We start from the raw sequence: 26,998 nt of genomic DNA, 5'->3' as shown, positions 1-26,998 counted from the left end.
CTGGGGAATACCCATATATGGACTTTTACATAGATGATGTCACCTCTGATGTCTACGTCTTGGTGGTACCACGACCCATGATGGACTTCTTAGTGTTTCTCTCAGGTTTCAAAAGGATTATATAACACTTTGGTCCAAACAGCGCCACCAAAAGGCCAAAGCTAGATGCTAAAATAGCAAACACCTCCACTACATCTGCATATTTTCCTGGAGAGCTGATATATGCTGGGATGAAGGCTATCCACACGGCACAGAAGATCAACATGCTGAAAGTGATTAACTTGGCTTCGTTGAAGTTGTCTGGAAGATTCCTTGCCATGAAAGCTAGGATGAAACTAAGGAGTGCCAGTAAACCAATATAACCCAACAACACTGCAAAACCAACTGTTGATCCCACTGCACACTCATAGACTATCTTATCACTCTTGTATTGAGTGTTTTTATGAGGAGTTGGTGAGGCAGAAACGAGCCAGGAAATACAGACAATTGCCTGAATGGAAGTAAGAGCCAGAACGGTTCCTCTCTGCTGTATTGCACCGAAAAACCTCATAATGTCTGAACCTCCAGGTTTGGAGGCCTTGAACACGGCCAACACCACCATAGTCTTTACCAAAATACAACTCACACTAAGAACAAAACTAATGCCAAACACTGCATGTCTCAGCTGACAAGTCCACAGTCTGGGACGTCCAATGAACAGAAGAGAACACAGGAAACACAGTTTGAGTGACAGCAAGAGTTGGAAGCTGAGTTCTGAGTTGTTGGCGCGCACCATGGGTGTGTCTCGATAATAGATGAAGATTCCCAGGACAACGGCACAGAGAAGGGTGCCTATCAATGAGATGGTTGTCAAGGAGATACCCAGGCCTTCATGGTAGGAGAGGAACTCCACCTTCTTAGGGACACAGTGGTCACGCTGGGGACTGGACCAGAAGTCCTCTGGACAACTGGTGCACTCTGTAGAGTCTAACAAAGAAGAGAAGGTTACATGGACAGACCCTTACAGTATCAGTCAAAGATAACTAACTGTACATACAGAACATGAACCTACCAGTCTCATTGCTGATCTCTCCCTCAGAACAAGCAATGCAGTCAAAGCAGCAGACAGGTTCTCCTTTCCTTCTGGCCACACGGGTTCCAGGAGAACAGCTCTCACTGCACACTGACCGAGGAGGCTACAGAGGAAAGTAACAATGATCAGTTTCGGTCCAATATAAATTAAAGCTGCAAGCAGCGATTACCGGGCCCTCGCAGCTTTACCCACGTCAGAAGGGGCAGTAGCCAATCAGAAGAGGGGGCGGGGCTAAGTTACACCAATTAATAACAAGGAAACAAGTCAAATGAAACCACCCAAAAGTTGAAATACAGTATGACAAACAGTGAAAAGTTACAGGTACTATTGAATATCGATCAATCAGAAGAGGGGGCGGGGCTCAGTTAAACCAATTAAGAAGAAAATAACTGTCAAATGACACCACCCACAAGTTTTTATGAGAAACGGTTGATGAGTTATAGCCAAATGAAAGTTTTGGCCAATCAGAAAAGGGCTAAGTTAAACCAATTTAGGTGAAGAACTCTGAAACATGTCAAATGACACAACCCACAAGTTTGTATGACAAAGGGTTGATGAGTTATAGCCAGATAAAAAATCGTCCAATCAGAAAGGGGGTGGGGCTAAGTTAAACCAATTAAGCTGTAGAACTCTGAAACAAGTCAAATGACACCCAAAAGTTTGTACGACAAATGGTTGATGAGTTATAGAAAAATAAAGTTTCGGCCAATCAGCAGAGGGGGTGGGGCTAAGTTAAACTAATTAAGATGAAGAACTCTGAAACAAGTCAAATGACACCACCCACAAGTTTGCATGACAAATGGTTCATGAGTTATAGCCAAATAACATTTTGGCCAATCAAAGAGGGGCCAGGTCTAAGTTAAACCAATTAAGCTGAAGAACTCTGAAACAAGTCAAATGACACCACCCACAAGTTTGTACGAAAAACGGTTGATGAGTTATAGCCAAATAAAGTTTAGGCCAATCAGAAGAGAGGGCGCGGCTAAGTTAAACCAATTAAGGTGAGGAACTCTGAAACAAATCAAATGATACCACCCACGACAAACGGTTGATGAGTTATAGCCAAATAAACTTTCGGCCAATCAGAAGGGATGGCGGAGCTACTTTAAACCAATTTAGTTGAAGAACTCTGATACATGTCAAATGATACCACCCACAAGTTTGTACGACAAACGGTTGATGAGTTATAGCCAAATAAAAAAATCAACCAATCAGAAGGGGGGGCGGGGTGGGGTTAAGTTAAACCAATTAAGCTGAAGAACTCTGAAACACGTCAAATGACACCACCCACAAGTTTGTACAAAAAACGGTTGATGAGTTATAGCCAAATACACTTTCAGCCAATCAGAAGGGAGGGCAGGGCTAAGTTAAACCAATTAAGGTGAAGATCTCTGAAACTAGTCAAACACCACCCAAAAGTTTGTAAGACAAACGGTTGATGAGTTATAGAAAAATAAAGTTTCGGCCAATCAGAAGAGGGGGTGGGGCTAAGTTAAACCAATTAAGCTGAAGAAATCTGAAACATGTCAAAAACACCACCCACAAGTTTGTACGACAAACGGTTGATGAGTTATAGCCAAATAAAAAAACAGCAAATCAGAAGGGGGTGGGGCTAAGTTAAAACAATTAAGCTGAAGAACTCTGAAACAAGTCAAATGACACCACCCACAAATTTGTAGGACAAACGGTTAATGAGTTTTAGCCAAATATACTTTCGGCCAATCAGAAGAGAGGGTGGGGATAAGTTAAACCAATTAAGGTGAAGAACTCTGAAACAAATCAAATGATACCACCCACAAATTTGTGAGACAAACGGTTGATGAGTTATAGCCAAATAAAGTTTTGTTCATTCAGAAGAGGGACGGAGCTAAGTTAAACCAATTTACATGAAGAAATCTGAAACACGTCAAATGACACCACCCACAAGTTTGTACGACAAACGGTTGATAAGTTGTTGATTAGTTATAGCCAAAAAAATTGGCCAATCAGAAGAGGGGCGGGGCTAAGTTAAACCAATTAAGCTAAAGAACTCTGACACAAGTCAAATGACACCACCCACAAGTTTGTATGACAAACGGTTGATGAGTTTTAGCCAAATACACTTTTGGCCAATCAGAAGAGAGGGCTGGGCTAAGTTAAACCAAATTAGGTGAAGAACTCTGAAACAAATCAAATGATACCACCCACAAGTTTCTACGACAAACTGTTGATGAGTTTAGCCAAATAAAGTTCCGGCCAATCAGAAAAGGGGCAGGGCTAAGTTAAACCAATTTAGGTGAAGAAATCTGAAACATTTCAAATGACACCAACCACAAGTTTGTACGACAAACGGTTGTTGAGTTATAGGCAAATAAACGTTCTGCCAATCAGAAGAGAGGGTGGGGCTAAGTTAAACCAATTAAGCTGAATAACTCTGAAACAAGTCAAATGACACCACCCACAAGTTTGTATGACGAACGGTTGATGAGTTATAGCCAAATAACGTTTTGGCCAATCAGAAGAGGGGGTAAGTTAAAGCAATTAAGCTGAAAAACTCTGAAACAACTCAAATGACACCACCCACAATTTTGTACGACAAACGGTTGATGAGTTATAGCCAAATAAAGTTTTGGCCAATCAGAAGAGGGGCGGGGCTAAGTTAAACCAATTAAGCTAAAGAATGACACCACCCACAAGTTTGTATGACAAACGGTTGATGAGTTTTAGCCAAATACACTTTTGGCCAATCAGAAGAGAGGGCTGGGCTAAGTTAAACCAAATTAGGTGAAGAACTCTGAAACAAATCAAATGATACCACCCACAAGTTTGTACGACAAACTGTTGATGAGTTTAGCCAAATAAAGTTCCGGCCAATCAGAAAAGGGGCAGGGCTAAGTTAAACCAATTTAGGTGAAGAAATCTGAAACATTTCAAATGACACCAACCACAAGTTTGTACGACAAACGGTTGATGAGTTATAGGCAAATAAACGTTCTGCCAATCAGAAGAGAGGGTGGGGCTAAGTTAAACCAATTAAGCTGAATAACTCTGAAACAAGTCAAATGACACCACCCACAAGTTTGTACGACAAACGGTTGATGAGTTATAGCCAAATAAAGTTTTGGCCAATCAAAAGAGAGGGCTGGGCTAAGTTAAACCAATTAAGTTGAAGAACCTTGAAAAAAATCAAATGATACCAACCACAATTTTATCCGACAAACGGTTGATGAGTTATAGCCAAATAAGGTTTCGGCCAATCAGAAGAGGGGCGGGGTTAAGTTAAACCAATTTAGGTGAAGAAATTTGAAAAAAGTCAAAGGACACCACCCACAAGTTTGTACGACATACGGTTGATGAGTTAGAGCCAAATAAACTTTTGGCCAATCAGAAGAGAGGGCGAGGCTAAGTTAAACCAATTAACTCCGAACTAGTTCGGCTTTATTAGCGTATCGTAGAGTGCCGATCCCGAACAAGTTCGGCTTTAAAAAAAGAAAAAAAAATTGAAAACATTTTTTTTGAATTTTTTTTTTTTTTTTTTGGACCCCATCAAATCTGGTGAACATGATTTCAATCGCGATTTTGCATGTTCCACCCCCATACAACCCCATCTAACATACAGGGCAGCCATTTTTGTTTACATTACATGTAAAACATAATGGCGATTATCTCAAGAATGCCTGAACGGATTTCCAATCGGATTTTTTTGTTTGAAAGCTGTGAACAAACTGCACAAATCCACTCCAATGCAATCCAGGATTGCATTGGATTTTTTAGAGCTCATTCTTCTCTGTTTTTTTCCCATGCATGAGGTGTGCAAGGTTTAATCATGGCTAAGTTGACGAAAATAAGGCTTCTAAAATGCTTGGTAGCCAATAGCTAACTTCAAGCTAACTTCATCCTCTTCCTGTACATGCACAAAGGAAAGTGTTCAGGCAAGTCATGGCTCCAGGGCTTGGGCATGCATTACCAGCATATCTCTATTATTCTCTGGTCACTGGGCGCCCTCTAGTGGTGATAGGCTGGCACTCAATGAGTTAAGGTGAAGAACTCTGAAACTAGTCAAACACCACCCAAAAGTTTGTACGACAAACGGTTGATGAGTTATAGCCAAATAATTTTTAAGCCAATTAGAAGAGGGGGTGGGGCTAAGTTAAACCAATTAAGCTGAAGAACTCTGAAACAAGTCAAATTACACCACCCACAAGTTTGTATGACAAACGGTTGATGAGTTATCGCCAAATAAAGTTTTGGCCAATCAGAAGAGAGGGCAGGGCTAAGTTGAACCAATTAAGGTGAACTCTGAAACAAATCAAATGATACCACCCACAACTTTTTCGTCGGCCAATCAGAAGAGGGGGCACTTCCTGTTTGGCGAAGGAAGATTGACACTTCGCCACGGGCACGCCATTTTACGAAAAATCACGATTTGAGCAACTTTTCATCGTTAAGGTGTCTTGTGTATGCCAAGCGAATTTGAAGTTGATCCGATTAACCCCTTAGGAGGAGTTTGTTAACTCATTCCCTGCCAGGCCCGATAGTCCCGAGATTATTCCAATGTCTTTCCCCGCCAGGCCCGATAGTCCCGAGAATTAAAAAAAAAAAAAAAAAAAAAAAAACATTTTTTTTTTTTTTTTTTAAATTTTTGGACCCCAAAAAATGGAGTAGGCATGATAGCAATCGCGAAATTGCATGTTTAACCCCCATAGCAACCCCATCTTTCAAGCATGGCAGCCATTTTGGCAGCCATCTTTGTTAAACATAGTGGCTGTTATCTCATGAATGCCTGAACGGATTTCCATTCGGATTTTTTTGTTTGAAAGCTGTGAGCAATGTGGACACACGTGGTGCATTATCTAGGCATGGGTGTGCATGATCCGTGCACACCCAATTACATGGAAGTCTATGGAGACGAATGGCAGGTGGGAGTACGGAGGTATGTTAAAATGGCGGTCAATGTGTTAAAGTGCGACACGTGAAAACGGCCAAAAATGTGCCAAACCGCCACAAAGCAGTCCAAATGGCTGACTTCCTGTTTGGTTTCGGATGTGGCGCCAAGAGACTTTTTTGTAAGTCCGGACATGATACATGTGTGTACCGATTTCCATACATGTAGGTGAAACCGTATAGTGAGGCTGCGCCGTTGACATTTTGTATGGGGCACTATTGAGCCATTAGGCCACGCCCCTTTTTGTGAATTTTAAAATACGTAATTTTTCGCCACTTGTGATGTGCATGTAAAGTTGTGCAACTTTTGGAGTACGTTTGGCACCTCAAAAACGTGATTCTTTGCGGAGAATAAGAATAAGAATAAACATTGCGATTACAATAGGGCAGTGCTCTGGCAGTGCTCGGGCCCTAATTACATTCACGTCATAAGCGCAACATCAGGTATTTTAGAAAGCCAAAGTGACCTTGTTGGTTTCAAAGTTCCAGAAGATTTTGTCTTCATCCAGGATGAGTTCTTCACCTGCAGATTCTGTCTTCTTGTACACGCCTACCTTCTGAACCTTTGTGCTTCCATCAGGGAGCCACGCCAAGTTCATGACATCACAGATTGGCAAAGCATTACTATTCTCATCAAATGATACTTGATCACCAGCTGATGTGGTGAAGTTGACCTTTTGCAAGTAATACCCAACCTGGAAATGAACAAAAGTTCATGAAGAGAGAACAAATCATAGTAATAGTGTGTACCAGATGCACAATAGGGACACTGACAGGAACTGTTTATATGCAGGTATTAACTACATGTTTGCAGTATTTACCCATTTTAAACATGAACAATATTTTGTGGAGGCTGTTTATTGGACTTCTGTGCTTGTCATGGACTGACAATAAAAAAACAGCTGATTAGAGGCCATATGCTCTACACCAACAGGTCAGCTGTGGACAGAGTCAGCAGCTTGAAGTTCCTCTGCATCCACGTCACCTCTCCTGGGTACGAGCACACAGGCCATGTGGTGAAGAAGGCACAGCAAGGCCTCTTTCACCTCAAGTTATCCTGGTTAACCCCTCCCACCCCTCTATGATGGGTTGAGGAGCACATTCAGCCACAGACACATCGTTTCTCCACACAAGGCTGAGTGATTCGCGTACCCCCAGGTCCGCAGGTTTTTGATCTGTAGTGTCCACAGCCCTCCCCTGAGACATAGGGTATGATACTCCATCCCCATATTTGTAGATCTTATTCCATCACCAGTCCCATCCCCATAATTTGTAGGTCTAATTCCATCGCCAGTTCCATCTGCATGATTTGTTGATCTGATCCCATCAATAGTCCCATCCCTATGATTTGTTGGTATAATTCCATTGCTAGTTCCATCCCCATGATTTGTAGGTCTAGTTCCACACCTGTTCCATCCCCATGACGTTTAAATCTAATTCCTATACGAGTCCCATCCTCATGATTTCTAGATCCAATTCCATAGACTATCAAATAGGTCTAGTTCCACAACTGTCCCATCCCCATGATTTTTAGATCCATTTCCATAGACATGCCATCCACCTAATTTTTGTTCTAATTTCAGAATAATTAGTCTAATTCCATATATCTAAAATTCCTGCCTTTTACAGCCCCACCAGGAGGCTGTAAAACAAATTTTCGGATATTACTCGTTCAGATTTTGTCTCTACTGAAATGTTTATTAATAGCACACCTGCCATGGCTGTATTGTCTTCAAAGTGGCACAGCTGTGCCCAGTGAAAGGCCCTCTTCCTGGCACACATTGCAACATGTCATGGAGGGCATGGGCCAGAGCATACGCAGCCTTGTATATATTATACTCCAGCCTGAGATCAGACATATCCAGAAGGGTAGTTTCTGCTGTTCCCAGGTCCTCTTGTCCAGAACACACCCTTCCACCAGCATCCACCCACTCTGATGGAAGGGGTGCAAATTTACACTGAAATGTGTGCTCCCAAAACTGCCTCACCTGAGGAAACAAAAGCAAGACTTAGACAGAAACACAATACATTGCGTATGCTTAAAAACAGACATCAGATTGAAATGTCAGCTTAAATAGGCTAATAAATTCATTGTGCGGACAGCCAAGAGCCAACCTGTGATCATACTTGAATACGATACGCTATGTGAGAAAAGCTCACAGAATCATCACAGAACGTAGTCACCCGAACAACGGGCTGTTTCAGATGATGTAAAGTGACTCCACAGCCACATGGCCACTTCATCTCCGGGACAATCTCACACTTAAACCAACAAGCCAAAGTGAAGCTCTACATGGACAATGCCCTTGTTTTAGGGCATATTGTATCATGTCTATGGAAATGGATCGCTTATGTTTCTGTACACAAGCTGTAACATCACTTTGGACACTCACTAAGGTGTTTTCGTGGCTGTTGTCGGGATCATTTCCGGGTCGTATTTTCAACAGGAAGTCCTTGAGGCCTGGAATGTCTCCACGCCGGATGGAGACCCCCAGGCCGCCTCTCAGGTAGGGGATGAAGGCACCAGGACTGTGGTCGTTGGAGTGTTCTATGAACTGTACACCAGCGACCCACTGTAGACCTGTCACCTTCTGCCTCACCACCTAGCAACAACATGCACATACCTGTCACCTTCTGCCTCACCACCTAGCAACAACATGCACATACCTGTCACCTTCTGTCTCACCACCTAGCAACATGATGCACATACCTGTCACCTTCTGCCTCACCACCTAGCAACAACATGCACATACCTGTCACCTTCTGCCTCACCACCTAGCAACAACATGCACATACCTGTCACCTTCTGCCTCACCACCTAGCAACAACATGCACATCAACAACAACAACAACACAAATAATAATAACTAGAGCGCAGATCTTTTTGTGGTATCAAATCAACACCGTCTGAATGGTTTGTTTATTTGCTTATTGTGCAGAGAAAAGAGTTTAAAATACATAATTACTGAGCATTTTATTTGAACATAATACTGATACTATTATATTGTTATCAACCTATTTTCTCTATATAGGCCTACATGTCTTCAGTTCAATATAACTTAATTTCAGATTGTTTATGATTATAATTTGTGAGTTCCTAAATGAAAATGGATCGTTCATAACCCCCAACCTCGTCCATGAGTTTAATCGCACGGATGCCGTTTTCAACGACAGCGACCACGCGAGCTGTGGAAGTCTTCATCAGAGAGACGAGCCTCCGCATTCCAGCTATGTCGTTGTCCAGGGGAATTGGCTCATCGTAGGCCAGGCAGCCCCAGCCTGACTGGGCCAGTTCGGACCGGAAGATCTGGGCTGCATCGATGCCAAAGGCATCGTCGCGATACAGCAGTCCAAACCAGGTCCACTCGAACCGTCTCATGATCATGAGCATTGATTGCACCTGATTGGATGAAGAATGGAGGCCGATAAAACCAGGAAAAGATCTCATTGTCATTTAATTCTTTGGCTATATAAAGATCGTGAAAATGTGTGCAAATATTTGATTATATTACTCAAATCTTTGCTTCTGCCCTGGGGGTCCCCAAACACAATATTTTCATGGTGGGGGGTCAGCGGCCAAATACATACATCTTAAAGGGTCCTTGACATGAACATTTTCAGCACCACTGATATCAGAAATCTGTCAGGATTTTACTAGGAATAATGTGTACTGATTCGCTTGATGTTTAGACAAAATTTGTAGCACAGTGTGTTCGTGATTTGAGGCATTTTGATCAAAATTGAGCACAAACTTTGGAAGTCAATCTTAGCCAATCGGGATAGAATATGAAAAATTTGAAAGGACCGTACAATGACTATAGAGATACTGTGTAGCGATTTGCATGATCTTTGGGCAAAATCTGTATTAGTACCTTCAAAAAATATATATTTTTTTCTAAAATAAGAGGTTCACAGGTTTTGCCTCTATCATGCCTCTTGGCTTAAGGAATGAATTGCACGACCCCCCCCCCCCAATCCCCCAAGGAGAAGCAACAGGAGAGGTGCTTCAACTATGTGAACGCGGCCTAATGATTGTCTTTTGATGCAGTCAACAGAGACATTAGGCTCCAGCAGTAACAGTGTGTAGAATATGGTTGTACTACTCAGAGGTTCACCTGCACAGTGTTACTTATGACTGTACTGAAGAAGGAAGGGTGTTTGGTCCGGTCACTCAGACAGGAACACATGGCATAGTAACTGACCTGGAAAACACACACAACATCTGTTCTGTAAAATGCATTATTGTTTTTGTGTACACATTATGTATTTAACACTAGAGGAGTGAGGACTGAACAGGCTGTTCTCAACCTGTCACTAATCTCAACAGCTTGAAGAAGGTCTCTCGACCGAAACACTGCTTAATTATTAAACAAGGCGAACCTCGGTTCGAAGTGAAGCGGTGGACAGATAAAACCTCCAATAGCACATGAAACCAAGTCATTTGATGAGACGATCAAATTGTACATGTTCCTCTCCATGCTGACTATAGCAAAGTTAATAATTATTTAGTATAAACCATGCTATTACCTATAGGGTTGAATTGTCATGTGAAGCTTCACCAATCCAATGCAATAGGTGAGACCTATGCAATAAGTGAGAGCTATTGCATATTTGAAAAAGCCTATTCATTCTGGACTGATATTTTACACATACGGGACAGGAAAAACCTGTTCATTCTGGCCTGGAGTGACCATATATGGACATAAGGTAACGGACATTGTGTTTTTGAAAAACCCTGTTCATTCTGGACTGAGATCACCATATATGGTAATTAAACGGACATTCTGTTTTTGAAAAAACCTGTTCATTCTGGACTGAAATGACCATATATGGGCGTGATACACAGAAAGCCATTCATTGGAGGTAACGGACATTCTGTTTTTGAAAAAACCTGTTCATTCTGGACTGAAATGACCATATATGGGCGTGATACACACAAAGCCATTCATTGGAAGCGGTTTCCACCGCTTCAAAAATCAAACCTCGGTTCGAAGTGAAGCGGTATGTGTTCTAGAGCTTCAGAATTCTGAATTCTGAATGAATGAATGATTTTATCTGGAGGGCCGAATTGTGTGAAGCTTGACCAATCCTCAAAGTATGGTCTCATTGGACATTTTTAATCATCCAATCATCAGACCGGGATGGACACTACACACATATTATGGACGTACAGGACAGATAAAACCTGTTCATTCTGGACTGGAATGACCATATATGGACGTGGGGGACACAAATGGGACACACATTTACGGACAGATAAAACCTGTTCATTCTGGACTGAAATGACCATATATGGACGTGGGACACACATGGGACACACAAAGCCACTCCTTGGAAGCGGCTTTCACCGCTTCAAAAACTCTTGAACTTGCAAGTGGCAGTGTTGGTCTCTTTTTAAGATTCCCACTTTGAATCCTGAAAAGTAACACGTTTTGGACGTATGAGATTTCCAACCGACAGAGACCATAAACATCCTCATCAATAGGGTGATGGATGGACAGTGGTGCAAAGTAACTAAGTAGAGTGTACTTTAGTACAGTTTTGAGGTGTTTGGAGTATTTCCAGTTTCCAGTAGGGGAGAATGGGGTAAAGTGAGACACTTTTTGCATTTGCTCCCCTCTAGGCCAGATAAAAGATATATCAGTAAACATTTACACATTTCCCATTCAACCTGGATGTTTCCTAACAATGGAAATGATCAGATGTCAGATCACTTTACCCCAAAGCATTTGTCTCACATTACCCCAAAGCCACATTTTGGGGAAAAGGACATCTCTTCAGCTAGCATCTGTCGCATGGATTTATATGTTGGTAGTTCATCAACATGTGTGATAAAAGCTGAATCGATTTGCTTTGACACAACAGCTGAATAGGTTGACAGCAACTTATTCAGCTGACAGCAAGAAAATGCAAAAAACATATGTAAAAAGCATATTTACTACAACACCATGAGGTCCTCTCCTTCATGGCAAGGGGGAAATTGGAGGGTCTTGATAATGGGTGTCTCACTTTACCCAGTGTCTCACATTACCCCACTCCCTACTTTTTTTTCACCATGAATTAATGCCCTACTTTATCATACTGCAGTGTCACACAAAAGCTTCTAAAGTAGCAGATCTGCAAGCTTGAAACGTTTGAGCTGCGTTTTGAGCTTTTTGATACTTTTGAATAGTTATCCATCCGACAGAGACGATAATGAACATCCTCATCAAAAGGATGACTGATGGTATAAGACTCACCATGGGCACTCTGTACAGCCCTACCACACTGGAGATGGCAACAGAATGCGCCGCAAAGCTGTCACCCACGATGCCCAGCACCGGGGGAGAGCCCACGCAGCTCTCGTCCAATCGAAACCGCTCCTGTCTCCCGCTGACCAATGACAGCGCTCCGCTGAACGCGATTCCAATGGTCCAACAGTTGTCGTAGATCCTATAGCCCAGAGAGACGTTGGGGAGCAGGCTGGGGTTTCTGTTGATCTCTGCCACTGCGAAGGCCATGGTCTGAGCCCACCTGAACATGGCAATGTTTAAACTGTACACACACACACACACACACACACACACACACACACACACACACACACACACACACACACACACACACACACACACACACACACACACACACACACGGTCTGAGCCCACCTGAACATGGCAATGTTTAAACTGTACACACGCACGCACACACGCAAACACACGCACGCAAATTGATTGATTGTTTGAACACTTAATTAGAGTTTGCATAGGAAAAGGTACAGTTTCATGACAGTACAGTTCACTGGTACAAGGTCAAATAAAAGGATACACTCAAAAATGCTTTTGGGCTTGTTTCAATTGGGATCCTTTTTTTTTCTTTACTCATTACAGAATTACAGACAAATACTGTACTATGCAGAAAATTCCTTTGAAGCCTTCGGTAGGGTATTCCACATGTTAGCGGCATAGCATTTGACATTTTCTTTTTTTCTTTAGCCAAATCTGGGTTGGACGTGATCGGCTGAGCTGCCTCTGGTGTTGTGATTGTGAACATGCTTGACGTTTTGGAAGTCATTTTTCAGGTACATGGGTATCTTGGAGGTGTAGTGTATCTTGTAGACCAGGCCCATTGCAAGATGCTGTACTCTGTCAGCTAAACCGTGAGCCACCCCACGGTTAGAAAGTGATTAGCGGTAAAGGTGATACACTTTAAAAAGGAGTAGTTCACCCCAAAAATGACCAATTTTCTATCAATTACAGACCACATGAAGCCTTGAATTCATGGAGACTGTTTAGTTTTTGTCAAGTTCCTAAGCCAAAAAAATATATATATTTTTGTATTCAAGTATTTGTATTGCTTTTACAACAAATGTCACACACAACATAAAAAACAAACAAACGAAGAAGACAAAAAAACAGACCCAAAAAGCAAAGGCAGTTGAAATAATTTGATGATTGGCGAGGAATCTCCTATCGGAGACATTAGCATCTTTCTACTGGTCATCAAATGCAATGTTTAGGGTGAACTACTCCCTTTAAACTTTGTAGAAATAAAAAAACGTCAACTCATTCTGAGGTAACATGAAGCAAAACAAAGTCCCTGTTCCCTTGTTTTCAATTGTACAGAATGTGTAATATTGCAGCCTAATTGTAATATTGTACAGTGTGCGTGCGTGCGTGCGTGCGTGCGTGCGTGCGTGCAACTCACCCATAGCACGTGGGGACCTTAGGCCCGGAGGTGAAGGACAGATCAGGGAAGACATGGGAGAAGGAGATGGGAAACAAGCCTCCCAGAACCAAGTCCCCAGGCTGGTACATGCTGTTGAGATTGAACTGAGCCTGTAACTCACAGGAGGAAGAGGAAGCTGAGGAAGACAGAGCAGAGAATGAAGAAGAGAACAGTATCAAGTATGAAAGCAGGTGTGTGTCTAGAGAAGCCCTCATGACTGTCCTGCTCTGTCTAACACCCCCTCCCCTCTCCTCAATACATTGTCCAGTTGTGAGCTTTTATACACAGTGCTGTGCCAGCCTATGGTAATCTGTCACAACACCCTGTGCCACCTCATGGCATGACGTAATGTTTCACCAACGCCCACCTGAGCAGAGGCAGAGGCCGTGCTTATCATTCAATACGTTAATTATGTCAGGCGTCAATGACAGTAAACAAGTGTAAACAAGCGGCTACATACAATGATTATTTGTATTATTATAATTATTATAACAGTGTTATCATTAATAAAAAAATGTATTGTTATTGTCTCCGCCAGGCCAAAGGCCTGAGATTATGTTTTCGCACCTGTCCATCTGTGTGTGTTCCGGCTGTCTGTGTGTCTGAACAGAACCAACCGACCGATGGGCATTTGATTTGACTTTGCACGCACACTCCCTGTAGAGCTCTTACATGTTTCACATCGGCCTGTTATGGCTTCAGGGTGGAAACGTCATGTTTTGCAAATAAATGCGTTCTTTTCCATGTAGCTGGCAGTGGCATGCTACATGCTTTTACCAATGTTAGCCTTAGTGACTAACATTTACAAAAGTGACCCATGGCCGACTAGATAGATAGATAGATACCTTTATTATCCCAAGGGGGAAAATCAGTTGCCCAGAGGCAGCACAGCAGCATAAGGTTATTTACAAATTTACAGAGAAGTAATAAAAAGATAAAAGATTAAAAAAAAAAAAGATAAAAAAAAAAAAAACTACTCGAAAGGAAAAGAAACTAGAAAGGGTGTCACAGCCAGACGCACATGAGCACCCTCGCTGGAAGGTCCTTAGAGGTCAGAGTCAGTACAACTATAGTTCCGTCATCCTAGGTTAGGAAGGTAGTCCTCGTCAATCGACCGTTGTGTGTCTCGTTGTACAGCTTAAGGGCAGCCGGTAGAACCCATGGTCAATGTGTGGCTGCCAAATTAATATTCGAATATCGGATATTCGTCGAATATGGCGAAAAAATGCATATTCGATTATAAAAATGTATATTCGAATTATTAAAAAAAAGAAGAAAAAAGCAAAAAAAAAAAAGAAAATCCGGCCATGCACCGTTGTAGGCCTACTAAGAATATAACTCTCGGCCACACGTCTTCTAGGCCTACTCTTGAAGTAATAGCTCTCAGTTATGCTTGTACTGGAATTATATAACTCTCTCTCACCCTGCTCTCTCATCACACACTGTGATTTGAGAGCTTCAGTTCACCCACTCTGTCTGTGACTAACAAACAAACTATTGCAGAAAAGATATCTTTCTGCTAATTTGCCATCTTTCCCTTGCAATGAAGGAAGGAACTCACCATCATATCGTTGTCTCCACGGCATTTCCAGGCTAAGAAAATGTAAATCCATCTCAAGGAAAGTAAGCATGCAGACTTTTGCGGATCTAGCGTTACATTGAAACAGGTGACCTATGGAATAACGTTACCCCAGGAGGAGCTGTTGCGTAGTACACATGGTCACAATTCTGTGTGATACAGTTGACATGCATCTTCTACTGCTCAATGAGTACACAATGCATGCTGCCTGGATGTAATAATATATAATATGTATTATGTATATATAAATATTGTATGTTTTTATAACTTTATAATATTTTTTGTATTGTTCCTGTAAAAAATATTATATATATATATATATATATATATATATATATATCAAGGAAAATAAATACTTAATATTAATATTAATAATGATTAATATATTCAATATTCGAGACAATTTCTAAGACCAATATTCGAATTTCATTTCTGAGGAATATTGGCAGCTCTAATGTGTATTTTAAGGCTGGGCAATATTAGGAAAACCTTTCATATTCCATAACATTGTTGAATACCTCGATATTGATATTACTCACGATATTAGTAAAACAATTGCATTATATATGTTTTAAATGTTTTTCTGCTTTAGGTCCACTGCCTGCATAACCCAGATAACGAATAGCATATCCATGCATGCACACAGTACACATAGAAAAAAGAAATGAAATGCTGTATTTCCATTTACCAACAATGGTTTTATTGAAATGACCACACCTGGTTACAGATGGACTTCTTTTTTGCATCATGTGCATGCATAGAGTGTCTGTTAATTAATTTGACACATACACCAATACCTCATTTCAAGCCGTCTTCATCGATACGTATACCTTGCATGTTGATACCTCGAAATAGTGTATATATACTGTAAGTATGTACGTTAGCTTTTTCAGATTGTTCAGATTATTGTTATTTCACCAGGTCTACATTAGCAACTATTTACCCACTGTAGGTCATTACATGAATTATGGGTTTTAGAAAATCATATCTTTGTTTCTGAGCTTTGCTCATTCAGACAGTAGGAGCGAGATCATTTAGCGACCTCCAACCTGGTCGCAACCTGGTCGGTAGTTTTCACCGACCGGGTCGCTAAATCTACCGACCGGGTCGCTAAATCTACCAACCGGGCTGCAAAATCACTGACCAGGTCGCTAGATCTACCGACCGGGTCGCTAAATCTACCGACCGGGCTGCAGTTTTAGGTTGGTAGATTTAGCGACTCGGTCGGCAGATTTAGTGCCCCGGTCGGTAGATTTTAGTGCCCCGGTCGGTAGATTTAGCGACCCTGTCAGTGATTTTGCGGCCCGGTCGGTGATTTAGCGACCCGGTCGATAAATTTAGCGTTAGCGACCCGGTCGGTGATTTAGGGTTGCGTCGGCAGGTTAGTTACTGTGGTACGGTTACTGAGGTTAAGTTTAGGGTTAGGATTAGGGGTAGGGTTAGCAGCACGTTCGATGGATAAGCGACCCGGTCGGTGGATTTACCTACCCGGTCGGTGGATTTAGCGTCCCGGTCGGTGGATTTAGCGTTCCAGTAAGTGGATTTAGCGTCCCGGTCGGTGGATTTAGCGACCCGGTCGGTGGATTTAGCGACCCGGTCGGTCGATTTAGCGACCCGGTCGGTGATTTACCGGCCCGGTCGGTAGATTTAGCGACCCGGTCACTGAAAACTACCGACCAGGTTGCAACCCGGTTGGAGGTCGCTAAATGATCTCGCCCTCTCTCCATTCAGAACGAAGGCAGACCATTACCCAGCTGGGTAGTGACTGTGTGTGCATGTGCGACTGTGTGTGCGTGTGCGACTGTGTGTGCGTGTGCGACTGTGTGTGCGTGTGCGACTGTGCGTGCGTGTGTGTGTGTGTGTGCGTGCGTGTGTGTGTGTGTGTGACGACATCTGGCCCAGGAATGATGAAACACCAGCTCAACAGGTGCGATGTTGGAAGTTAATTAACTCGTCACCTCTTAACGAGGGGAACGAGTCACTGGAGATCTGCTCTGAACATGTTCTAATTAATAAACAACATGTGAGTGTCATGTAGGGATGGACAGACAGCAGTACAGTAAATCAATAATACAACAGAATGGGGGTGAGTCTGCAGTTCTAAGTGCAACAGGGAGTTCATTCCACAGTTTGGGGGCCAGGAGGGAGAAGAGTCTGGGACGCGTGGAGCGTTTGTTCCGGATGTTTTAGCGAAGGGGCAATTCTCGCTATTTCTATGTGTCATTATTTCGACTAAGGGTTAGGGTCAGGTTTTAGGGTTAGGGTTAGGCATAGTTTTACTGAGGTTAGGGTTAGGGTTTGGGTTAGGTTTAGGCATAGTGGTTAACATTCAACAGGTTAGCATTCACCCGCATCGAACAAATGCCTCAAATCATTAACACAGCATGTAATTGCTGTAAAATGTTACATGCACAACTCCACTAGGCTAAGGAAGAACTGCCACCCTATGTTTTTTTTTGTCTGTCTCATGGTGACACAATAACAGTCCGATTCGCATTTAGGCCTATAACTGGACTGATCGGCATGAAACCTTGCACCCACACTCTCTAGGACAGTGGTCTTCAATGTTTTCAGGCCAAGAACCCCTTAGTTGAGAAAGAGATGAAGCAGGGAACGCCACAACCTTTTCATAGAGTCTAGTTTCATTGTTTGACAGCACAATCATCAGTGTATTTTGGATTCATGTCAATTTGTGTTTTCTGATATTTAACCACTTGAACAAGCTCACAACTAGGGTTGGGTATCGTCAGCGATACTTTTAATGGTATCGATTCAATGACGTCGATACTATCGGTATCGGTTCACGTAAAAACAAACGATACCTTGTTTCGATACTTTTGAATGCACCCCTTGCCGGTCGCATCTGTAAAATTGGGCTACTGAGAGTTTAATGACTGCTTTAGTAGGCTACACTCGTTACTGTGAAAATAGCCAAGAATAGCCTATAATGTTTATTATTATGATAATGATCCAACGTCTATAAAATAGCCCATAGAAAAAGGCAAATAATAATTATAATAATAATAATAAATAAAAAGTATCGAAAATGGTATCGAAAAAGGTATCGTATCGATTCCCAGGTATCGAAAAAGGTATCGTATCGATTAAAAGGTGAACGATACCCATCCCTACTCACAACGCCTCACAGTGCGAGGCGTTGTGAACTTGTAGATCGGCTATTTTTGGCTAAAATTCTCCGAATATGGACGTTAGGGTTCAAGTGAACATAAAAAAAAGAAGAAGAAAAGTTTCTGTCACCCAAAGATTTGGAGGACCCCCTGTAGTAACTCTGAAGACCCCCTAGGGGTCCCGGACCCCTTATTGAAGACCCTAGGTGTAGGAATAAACCTCTACCCCAAAATGTCCACATCCACCACCAGGAGGCCTATTTTTGCTGAACCAATGTGTTGGATATTACTGTCCAAACATCACACCAATCAGCACACATTATCTTTATAGTAAATAATGAATGCATTGTCAGAATGCCGTCAAACCTTCCATTCAGATTCTCACTAGGCCAGAAAAAATGCTACCCTATACATTTTTCAAATAGGCCTCATGGTGGCGCTTTGACAGGCCGATTCATGCTTTGGCCGATTGTTTAGGTCACACAATCAAAATATATTTTTTTCCCTTGGATTCCTTGGATCATTACAGAACTCCCCAAATAAGCCACGCCCATGTTCACCTCCACGTGAAGGCGCTACAACAGCCCACTAACGTTTTGGCCTAAAATACCTATTAGTATTTTCTTAAAAATAATACTCAATTGAGCATTTCATTATTTCCAGGCAATACATCTAAATAAACTACCACATTATTAAGCCCTTTAGCAACAATTCACCCTTTGTCAAGTCCCGCCCGTTGTCCCGCCTCTCTTCACACCCATTGGTTGCTGTGTCTTGGTGGGACACTAGGTGGGACACTCCATCCACTAAGCTTTTAATTCAGTTGCTATTCAGTCGTGTTGCTATTCTGTGTGTTCAATTCTAATTTCAACTCAGAATGTTTTTAATTGTTTTTATTTCTCCAAAAATTATGTTTTTGCAAATTCAACATAAAAAAGTTGGAAACAGGGCCGGTATAATGTATAATGAACAAGGAATTTCAGCCATGTGTTTTCTCCCAATAATGTTGAATCTTAATCTGAAATGTTAGATTTCAGATCACAAATCTGCAGGTCTAGGTAAAGGATTTTTATTGCTTGTCTTGTTTATTTCGTTTTTTCCTTGTACTTTGTCTATATGTACCTGAGTCTGCTAATTACATTGCACCACTGTTCCCTAGAAGAATCATGGGGACACACTAACTGTCAAAACATCAAACATTAAGGCCACTGTTTTTTTTTATTAAAAGAAGAAATGAATACTTTCCTAAAATCCATAATACTTTCATGACATAATAGTTTTCAATGTAGCTCTGGTGAGATAGTGACATTGATATATTACAGGACATAATGCAGCAGTGTGAACACAACACGATTTTGAAATGAAACGTTATGCCCTGCCCCCTAACTCTGCATGCCCGGGTGGATGTCATGAAAGATTACGTGATGACATAGATTGGCACACGGGGGATACGGCACTGTTTATAAAACGTGTAGCAAGTGGACAGAGCGGATTTAGAAACAGGGGGTTTTTATGACAGAGGAGGAAAGTCATGAGGGGTTCTCCAGACACACACCTGCTTTCATACTTGTACTTGTACTTGATATTGTTCTCTTCGTTCTCCCCTCTGTCTTCCTCACCTTCCTCTTCTTGTGAGTTGCAGGCTCAGCTGAATCTCAACAGAATCTACCAGGACGGGGACTTCATTCTGGGAGGCTTGTTTGAGATTCACCTCTCCTCTGTCTTCCCTGAGCTGTCTTTCACCTCCGAGCAGCAGGACCCCGTTTGCTATGAGTGAGTATACTGTAGCGAAGAGGAACAGCAAGCGAGAGACATGGGAGACATCGTTTTGATGTATCACACCATAAGATTATTTGGTGTATATTGTTTCACAAAGATCAATATGCAAGGTTACTGTGGCATAGGGATGGGACGTTAATGGTTATTATCGTTTATCATGATTAAAAAAACAAAACAACACTCACACTAATCGTATTGTGGAGATTTTAATTCATCGAGAAATTGTCCTCTGTCATACACTATCGGATGAGGATAGGTTGTCCTCTGTCATACACTATGGGATGAGGATAGGTTGTCCTCTGTCATACACTATCGGATGAGGATAGGTTGTCCTCTGTCATACACTATCGGATGAGGATAGGTTGTCCTCTGTCATACACTATGGGATGAGGATAGGTTGTCCTCTGTCATACACTATGGGATGAGGATAGGTTGTCCTCTGTCATACACTATGGGATGAGGATAGGTTGTCCTCTGTCATACACTATCGGATGAGGATACCTAACCCTAACCCTAACCCTAGGGGGATGAGGATAGGTTGTCCTCTGTCATACACTATCGGATGAGGATAGGTTGAGCTGCAAATTCAGTAGGCTATACCACTTAAACCCTCTACGTATACTGGTACTTCAATTCACTTCGATTCACCAAAACATAGCAGATCTACAAGCTGTTGTGAGTATGAGTGTGAATGTGTGTGAATGTGAATGTCTGTGTCTTTATGTATTATATGTCATAAAAAGCAATAAAAATATATATATAAAAAATACAAGCTGTTGTGAGCTTGTAGATCAGCTAGGGATGCTGCATGGGGGTTGATGTGTTTTTAAGCATAATTTCGATTATTGTGATAATAGCGTTAATCACAATTATTCTTGCCACAGTAATCGTGACATTTAATGTTCACATCGTCCCATTCCTACGGTGGCATTTTATGTCTTATAGTCTTATAGGTCGAGTGCACACACAGATCCCCTTTAGGGATGGGACGATATGAAACTTTCATATCACAATTATCGTGACAAAAGAAATTGCGATTTATGATATTATCGCAATAATCAAAATCCATTATCCGTGGGCGGAACATTTGCCAAAAAATAGCAGATCTACAAGCCCACGACGCGTCGCAATGTGACACGTTTTGAGCTTGTAGATCGGCTATTTTCTCTATTTTCACCAAGAGTGCCCTTTTAGAAATGTCAGCCCCTGCTCCTCTAACAATCCCTTCACATCCGTGGTCTTTATAGCTTTCACATTGAAGGCTTCAGGTGGGCTCAGACCATGGCTTTTGCCATCGCTGAGATCAACAAAAACCCCAGTCTGCTCCCCAACATCAGCCTGGGCTACAGCCTCTACGACAGCTGTGTGACTCTGGGAGTGGCGTTCCGCTCGGCCGTGTCGCTGATCAGCGGGAGAGAGCGGCGGATTCAGCTGGATGACGCCTGCGTGGGCTCTCCTCCAGCTCTCGGCCTTGTGGGAGATCACTCGTCACATTCCATCGCCATCTCTAGTATACTAGGTTTGTACAGAGTGCCCCTGGTAAGTGTCTTGACTTGAACCACCATCAACTATTTCGATGCTTAATTTTGTGCTTGTAATTTGCAGTAATGTGATTTAGGCTATACTGTATTTTTAACCAGTAAGACTCCCTAATCGGGGGATAAGCGACCGTTAGGTCACATGATACCGCTTTGCATGATTTGTGTGCAAAGTCAGTAGGGGCATTGGCAAAATATGCGTTTTGCAAAAATCGGCCACATGGTGGCGCTAGAAGAGGGCCATGTGCAGGTACATGTGAAGAGAGGTTTGATTCATCCTGGACCTGAGAGAGTCTAGTAATCATGTGGCCCTTGGTGTCATGAACACATTATTTTGATGTCATCTAATTGAGTGTTTTTGCAGAAAAATCCAAAGCTACAGGGGTTGACCGTTTTGACACTAAGGTCTCACAGGCACTTGTCCGCCAGGCAAGTGATCATGTACTGATCTGCCCACACAGGTCGTGCCCACTTGCCCGAAACGGAAACAGACCATTATAAATTGATATGTCGAAAAGAGAAAAAAGCATCCTCAAAATGTACATGTGCATAAAGTTTGGCATATTCTATACACCAACAACAACTTCTTTTTCCAGTAGCTGCTACTGTACTAACCTTTTGGCAAACATCTTCACAGTATGTTCTATGTGCAACAAGAGGAGCGAAAGACGAAGCAGCCCTACGTGGCGCCATCTTGGATTTCATAATTTGTCATGTCATTTGTCATGGTCTCTCTCTCTCCTCTCACATGCTTTGCTTGCAGGGGAATTTTGTCAAAGAACTGTAGGCCTTTATCAGTCTATTACAGGACATACTGTATTGTTCCTCCAACAGATCAGTTACTATGCCTTGTGCTCCTGTCTGAGTGAGCGGATCCACTTCCCTTCCTTCTTCAGAACCATCCCCAGCAATGCTTTCCAGGTGATCTTCTACTGATAACAGATGAGCTTGTATCAAGCAGTTCATGTTCCACAGACACATACCATTTGCTTGTGTGTATTAATTACCGCTGGAGCTGAAGGCTTCCGTTGACAGCACCAAAAGAGATGATTACACCTTTTTCATTGTGGAACCTGTGTACAAAATTCAGATTTACCATTTTTGATTGATTGATTGATTGAATATTTTCTAGACGACTGTAGCCTTATTTAACTGGAACTATAGTTGTACTGACTCTGACCTCTAAGGACCTTTCCAGGGAGGGTGCTCATGTGCGTCTTGCTGTGTCACCCTTTCTTGTTTTTCTTTTTAGTTTTTTTCTTGCACTGACCAATGGTCACTTTTTTTTTTTTTTTTTTTTTGGTTTGTCTCTGCACTATTATGTTGTGTTAGTAGTATTGAGTATTTTGCTTCTGTTTGACATTGTGGTGACATACTTGTAGCACTAGCATTGACTGTTATGGACACTTTTGTTTGGCATTGTATTGATAGTTGTGCATTTTGCATCATATAATGCTTTGTAGCATGCTGCAATACTAAAATATCTAAAAACACAGATTGAACACAAAAAATAAATCAGGATTGTGTTGATCGTGTCCCAAACAACAATAAAATAAGATCTGGTTGTCCCAGAGGTGAAATGGTTCTTTAAAGGTGTATTCAGTGATAATGAAAGTGGCCGGGGGTCATCTTGTTCCTTACTGGCCTTACAGCGTGGAAATGTTTAGTTTTTTATAGATTTTTTACACCATTATAATGTTCTCGTTTTGATCATTAGACCCAATCACTGAATATCGGTAGGCCTACATCTCCAGCTTCAGGATGTGTATGATACTGATTTACTACGAGACTGTGGCATTTTATGAGTTCAGTAGTATACAATCTAGGCATTTAGCAGACGTTCTTAATTCAGAGCGACTGTGGTTCTCAAAACTTTTATTTTGACCATCATAACTAAACATCATAACATAACTACGGCCATACTCTACTCTGATTGGTCGAGGACTGGCTGGCCACCTCTGAAAACCGAATCTAGCTATGCTCGTAACACGGGCCATGGTGGAAGTCCTTATATGGTCAGCACACATTCTAGTGAGGAGAATGAATGGAAAATGTACCAATTACATTTTTATTTGAATGAAATACAATCACTGAATATACCTTTAAGTATTGGATTTTTTTTTAAATATGGCTGTTTCACTTATGAGCATTGACTGTTTTTGACACTTTATGTACATATGCTTCGTTCCCTTTCTTTGGTGTACCTTGCTCTTAACTGTACGCTGTTCATTTTTTTTTTTTTCATACTTCTCTGTAACTTTGTAAATATCCTTAAACTGCTGTGCTGCCTCCGGGCGACTATCTATTGTATTGATATTTTGTGAAAACAAGCACAAGTACAGTTCAATACAAGGTCTGCTAAGAGGATTTTAAACCCGAGAAAGCACAATGGCTTGTTACATTGGAGTCCTTTGTACTCAATTAATCGAAAGATGAACATGAATATACAGTACATGTGTGTTAATAGAAAAAGCACTATTGAAGTCAATATTCTAACCAAGACACATCCCTGCATTCTCTATCCCAGGGTTTCCCAACGTGGGTGCCGTCAGAATAATCTGATAATATTTGGAATTCATCAATACCACTATACATCAATATCAATTTTCAATTCAAAGGAGCTTTATTGGCATAAGAAAACATACGTTTACATTGCCAAAGCAAGTGTCACAAATACAATTAAAAACAGTTGAATATCACAATATCACTACATCAATATCACGGCACTATGCTTAGTAAAACAGTCATGACTTGCACTGTACTTGATGAGTTCTTTTTACATCTACAGCCAACTCTCCTTCACCAAAAATAGCAGATCTACAAGCTCACAACGCGTCATGTTGTGACGCGGAGGCAGGGGTTCAAGTGGCATCAAGTGTCAGGTTATGTTCAGTCAGTAGATGATGGAAACTGATGTTTCTCTGTGACACCTCAGGCATCTCAGTGTCTCAGGTGGAAAGATGTGCATATTTACGTAGCATAATAATATAAGCAGGCCTGGAAATGGAATTTCATCATTTTAGGGGCAAGGCCACTTGGTCTTTGGTGTTGTAAATGTTTTGAGGGCACAAAGGCCAAATGCCAGGGTAGGAAGGCCATAAAATAAAACAAGATTTTGGTCCATTGAAAGAATTAATTGAATTTAAGGGTTAAGGATCATTTTACATTTAATACGTAGACTATCTGCAGTGAAATAAATAAAATATGGTATTTACAATCTGATCCATTCTCAGCCCATTGCCCAAAAAATGGGGACTCAACAAAAGACATGACAAGAAAGAGACAATGGTGTCAACATATTGACAAGAACGAGACACTGGTGTCTACATGTTGACAAGACAGAGACAGCAGAAAGTGGTACAGTCAGATGGGGCATTAAGGCCACTGTGGTTTCAGGTCATGCCATTGGTTTGAGGGGCACAAGGCCAAACTGAGGGGCAACGGTGGCCATGGCCTTCATGGCCTCCATGAAATTCCTGCCCTGGATGTAGATAGATAGATAGATAGATAGATAGATAGATAGATAGATAGATACCTTTATTATCCCAAGGGGGAAATTCAGTAAAACCCAATGTAAGATTCTAAAAATGAACAGTGTAATTCAGGGGTGCCGTGGATGAAAACGTATTTTTTACAGGGGTGACCTGAGTAAAAAATAAATAAACCCCCTGCTCTGACCAATCAGGTTGAGGCCATGCTCCAGATCATGAGACGGTTCGAGTGGACGTGGGCGGGGTTGCTGATCAGTGACGATGCCTACGGTCACGACGCTGCGCGGATCTTCCAGTCCGACTTGAGCCAGTCTGGTCTGGGTTGTCTGGCCTATCTGGAGGTCCTGCCCTGGGACAACGACCCAGCTGAACTCCGGAGGATCGTCTCTGTGATGAAGACTTCCACAGCTCGTGTGGTCATTGTATATGTATACGGCATCCGCATGGTTAAACTGATGGAGGAGGTTGGTGCTTATGAATATGATCCATGTTAATTTAGTGATTCATTATTATATAAGGAATCTGGGATGAGTTATACTGAAAATAAGACCCCTTTCCACATATAGGCACACTGTGAAAAAATGGATTGAGAAAAACGTTCTATTCATTCAAATGGCAATGGAAACATTCATATTAAAATATGATATATTTAATATATATTAAAAACAACATGATTGAGACTCGCACATAACAACTTCAATAAACTTCATGAATAATACATTATAGAGAAGAGAAGTAAACAAACAAACACACAAACAAACAAACACAAGCATCAAATTACACATTTTTGGAATTAAAAGTGGTGAAGATTCCTCTGTAATAGTGTGGGCTGCAGTGAAAACAGTACACAATGTTCAAAGCCTCTCCAGAGGTATTGAGATGGACATATTCATCATTAATGTGTTCTTTTCATAGTGATGATCACGTTTTTATGTTCCCTTTCACCTCAGTTGTTCTCTGAACAATAAGCAAACAAATAATTGTGTTAAAAAATTATAATATTTAGAAAATGGACGTAAGTGATGTAAAGTATACTGTACATGATCTGAACATTCCACAATCAAGTCTAATATTTCTACAATCTACAATTGCTACAAAACCTGTATACCCAGATGTTTAAATGTTAATGTTAAGTCTGATAATGATGTACGGCCCATGTTCAAGTCATGTGTACTTTATTACTTAAAGGAGTAGTTCACCCACAAAAATATAAATTAAACACGCCATCATTTTCTTTTCTTTATTATTATTATTATTTTTATTTTTATTTATTTTTTGGCAATTTTGAGCCAGTAATTTGATGAGCGGGGTGCTCAGTAGAGACATTAGCATCGTTCTGCCGGGCATCAAATGATTCACTCAGGAATGTGACAAAAACAAAAGAAGTATCCATGGATTCAAGGCTTCATGGGGTGTGTAATTGATAGAAAATAAGTCATTTTTGGGTGAACTAGCCTACTCCTTTAAGACCATTTTTCATATGTTTTCTTTTTTTAAACATTGTTAGACTACTTGTATCCATGTTTCGGTACTATTGTTATTGTTGTTGTTGTTGATCCCAATCTCCAGGTGGCCAGGCAGCATGTGACAGGTCTACAGTGGATAGCTGATGTGGGCTGGGCCAACGATCCCAATCTGCAGACTCCAGAGTTCATGCCGTATCTTCGAGGCACCCTGGGCGTGGCCGTGCATCAAGGAGAGATACCTGGGCTCCGGGACTTCCTGTTAAAACTACATCCTGGAAACGACAGCCACGGAAACACACTAGTGAGTCCTTTTGG

At 41.6% G+C, this 26,998-nt stretch overlaps 2 protein-coding genes across 2 annotated transcripts in view; one reads left to right on the top strand and one right to left on the bottom strand.

Moving 5' to 3' along the window:
• Positions 1-52: 52 nt before the first annotated feature.
• On the bottom strand, positions 53-14,521 carry LOC308293654 (extracellular calcium-sensing receptor-like; the record flags this gene model as incomplete). Its single annotated transcript, XM_080736249.1, has 11 exons — positions 53-966; positions 1,052-1,175; positions 6,463-6,690; positions 6,924-6,985; positions 7,835-7,928; positions 8,389-8,598; positions 8,799-8,813; positions 9,126-9,395; positions 12,235-12,508; positions 13,682-13,838; positions 14,509-14,521. The coding sequence occupies 11 exons, from the start codon at positions 14,519-14,521 to the stop codon at positions 53-55; spliced, it is 2,361 nt and encodes a 786-aa protein (XP_080592375.1).
• Positions 14,522-17,361: 2,840 nt separating this feature from the next.
• The window catches only part of LOC308293653 (uncharacterized protein), a gene marked incomplete at both ends in the record, with an annotated part of 35,070 nt that continues 25,433 nt past the window's right edge, over positions 17,362-26,998 (top strand). The window contains 6 exons of the mRNA XM_080736248.1: positions 17,362-17,367; positions 20,052-20,182; positions 21,436-21,727; positions 22,561-22,647; positions 25,412-25,681; positions 26,787-26,984. Coding sequence (XP_080592374.1) covers positions 17,362-17,367; positions 20,052-20,182; positions 21,436-21,727; positions 22,561-22,647; positions 25,412-25,681; positions 26,787-26,984 — 984 coding nt within the window. The remainder of the gene's footprint in view (positions 17,368-20,051; positions 20,183-21,435; positions 21,728-22,560; positions 22,648-25,411; positions 25,682-26,786; positions 26,985-26,998) is intronic.

This window comes from Nannobrachium achirus (assembly GCF_963921795.1).
Source record: "Nannobrachium achirus genome assembly, chromosome: 11".
NCBI classification, from domain to species: Eukaryota; Metazoa; Chordata; class Actinopteri; order Myctophiformes; family Myctophidae; genus Nannobrachium; species Nannobrachium achirus.
This window is presented reverse-complemented; position numbering and strand designations above follow the sequence as displayed.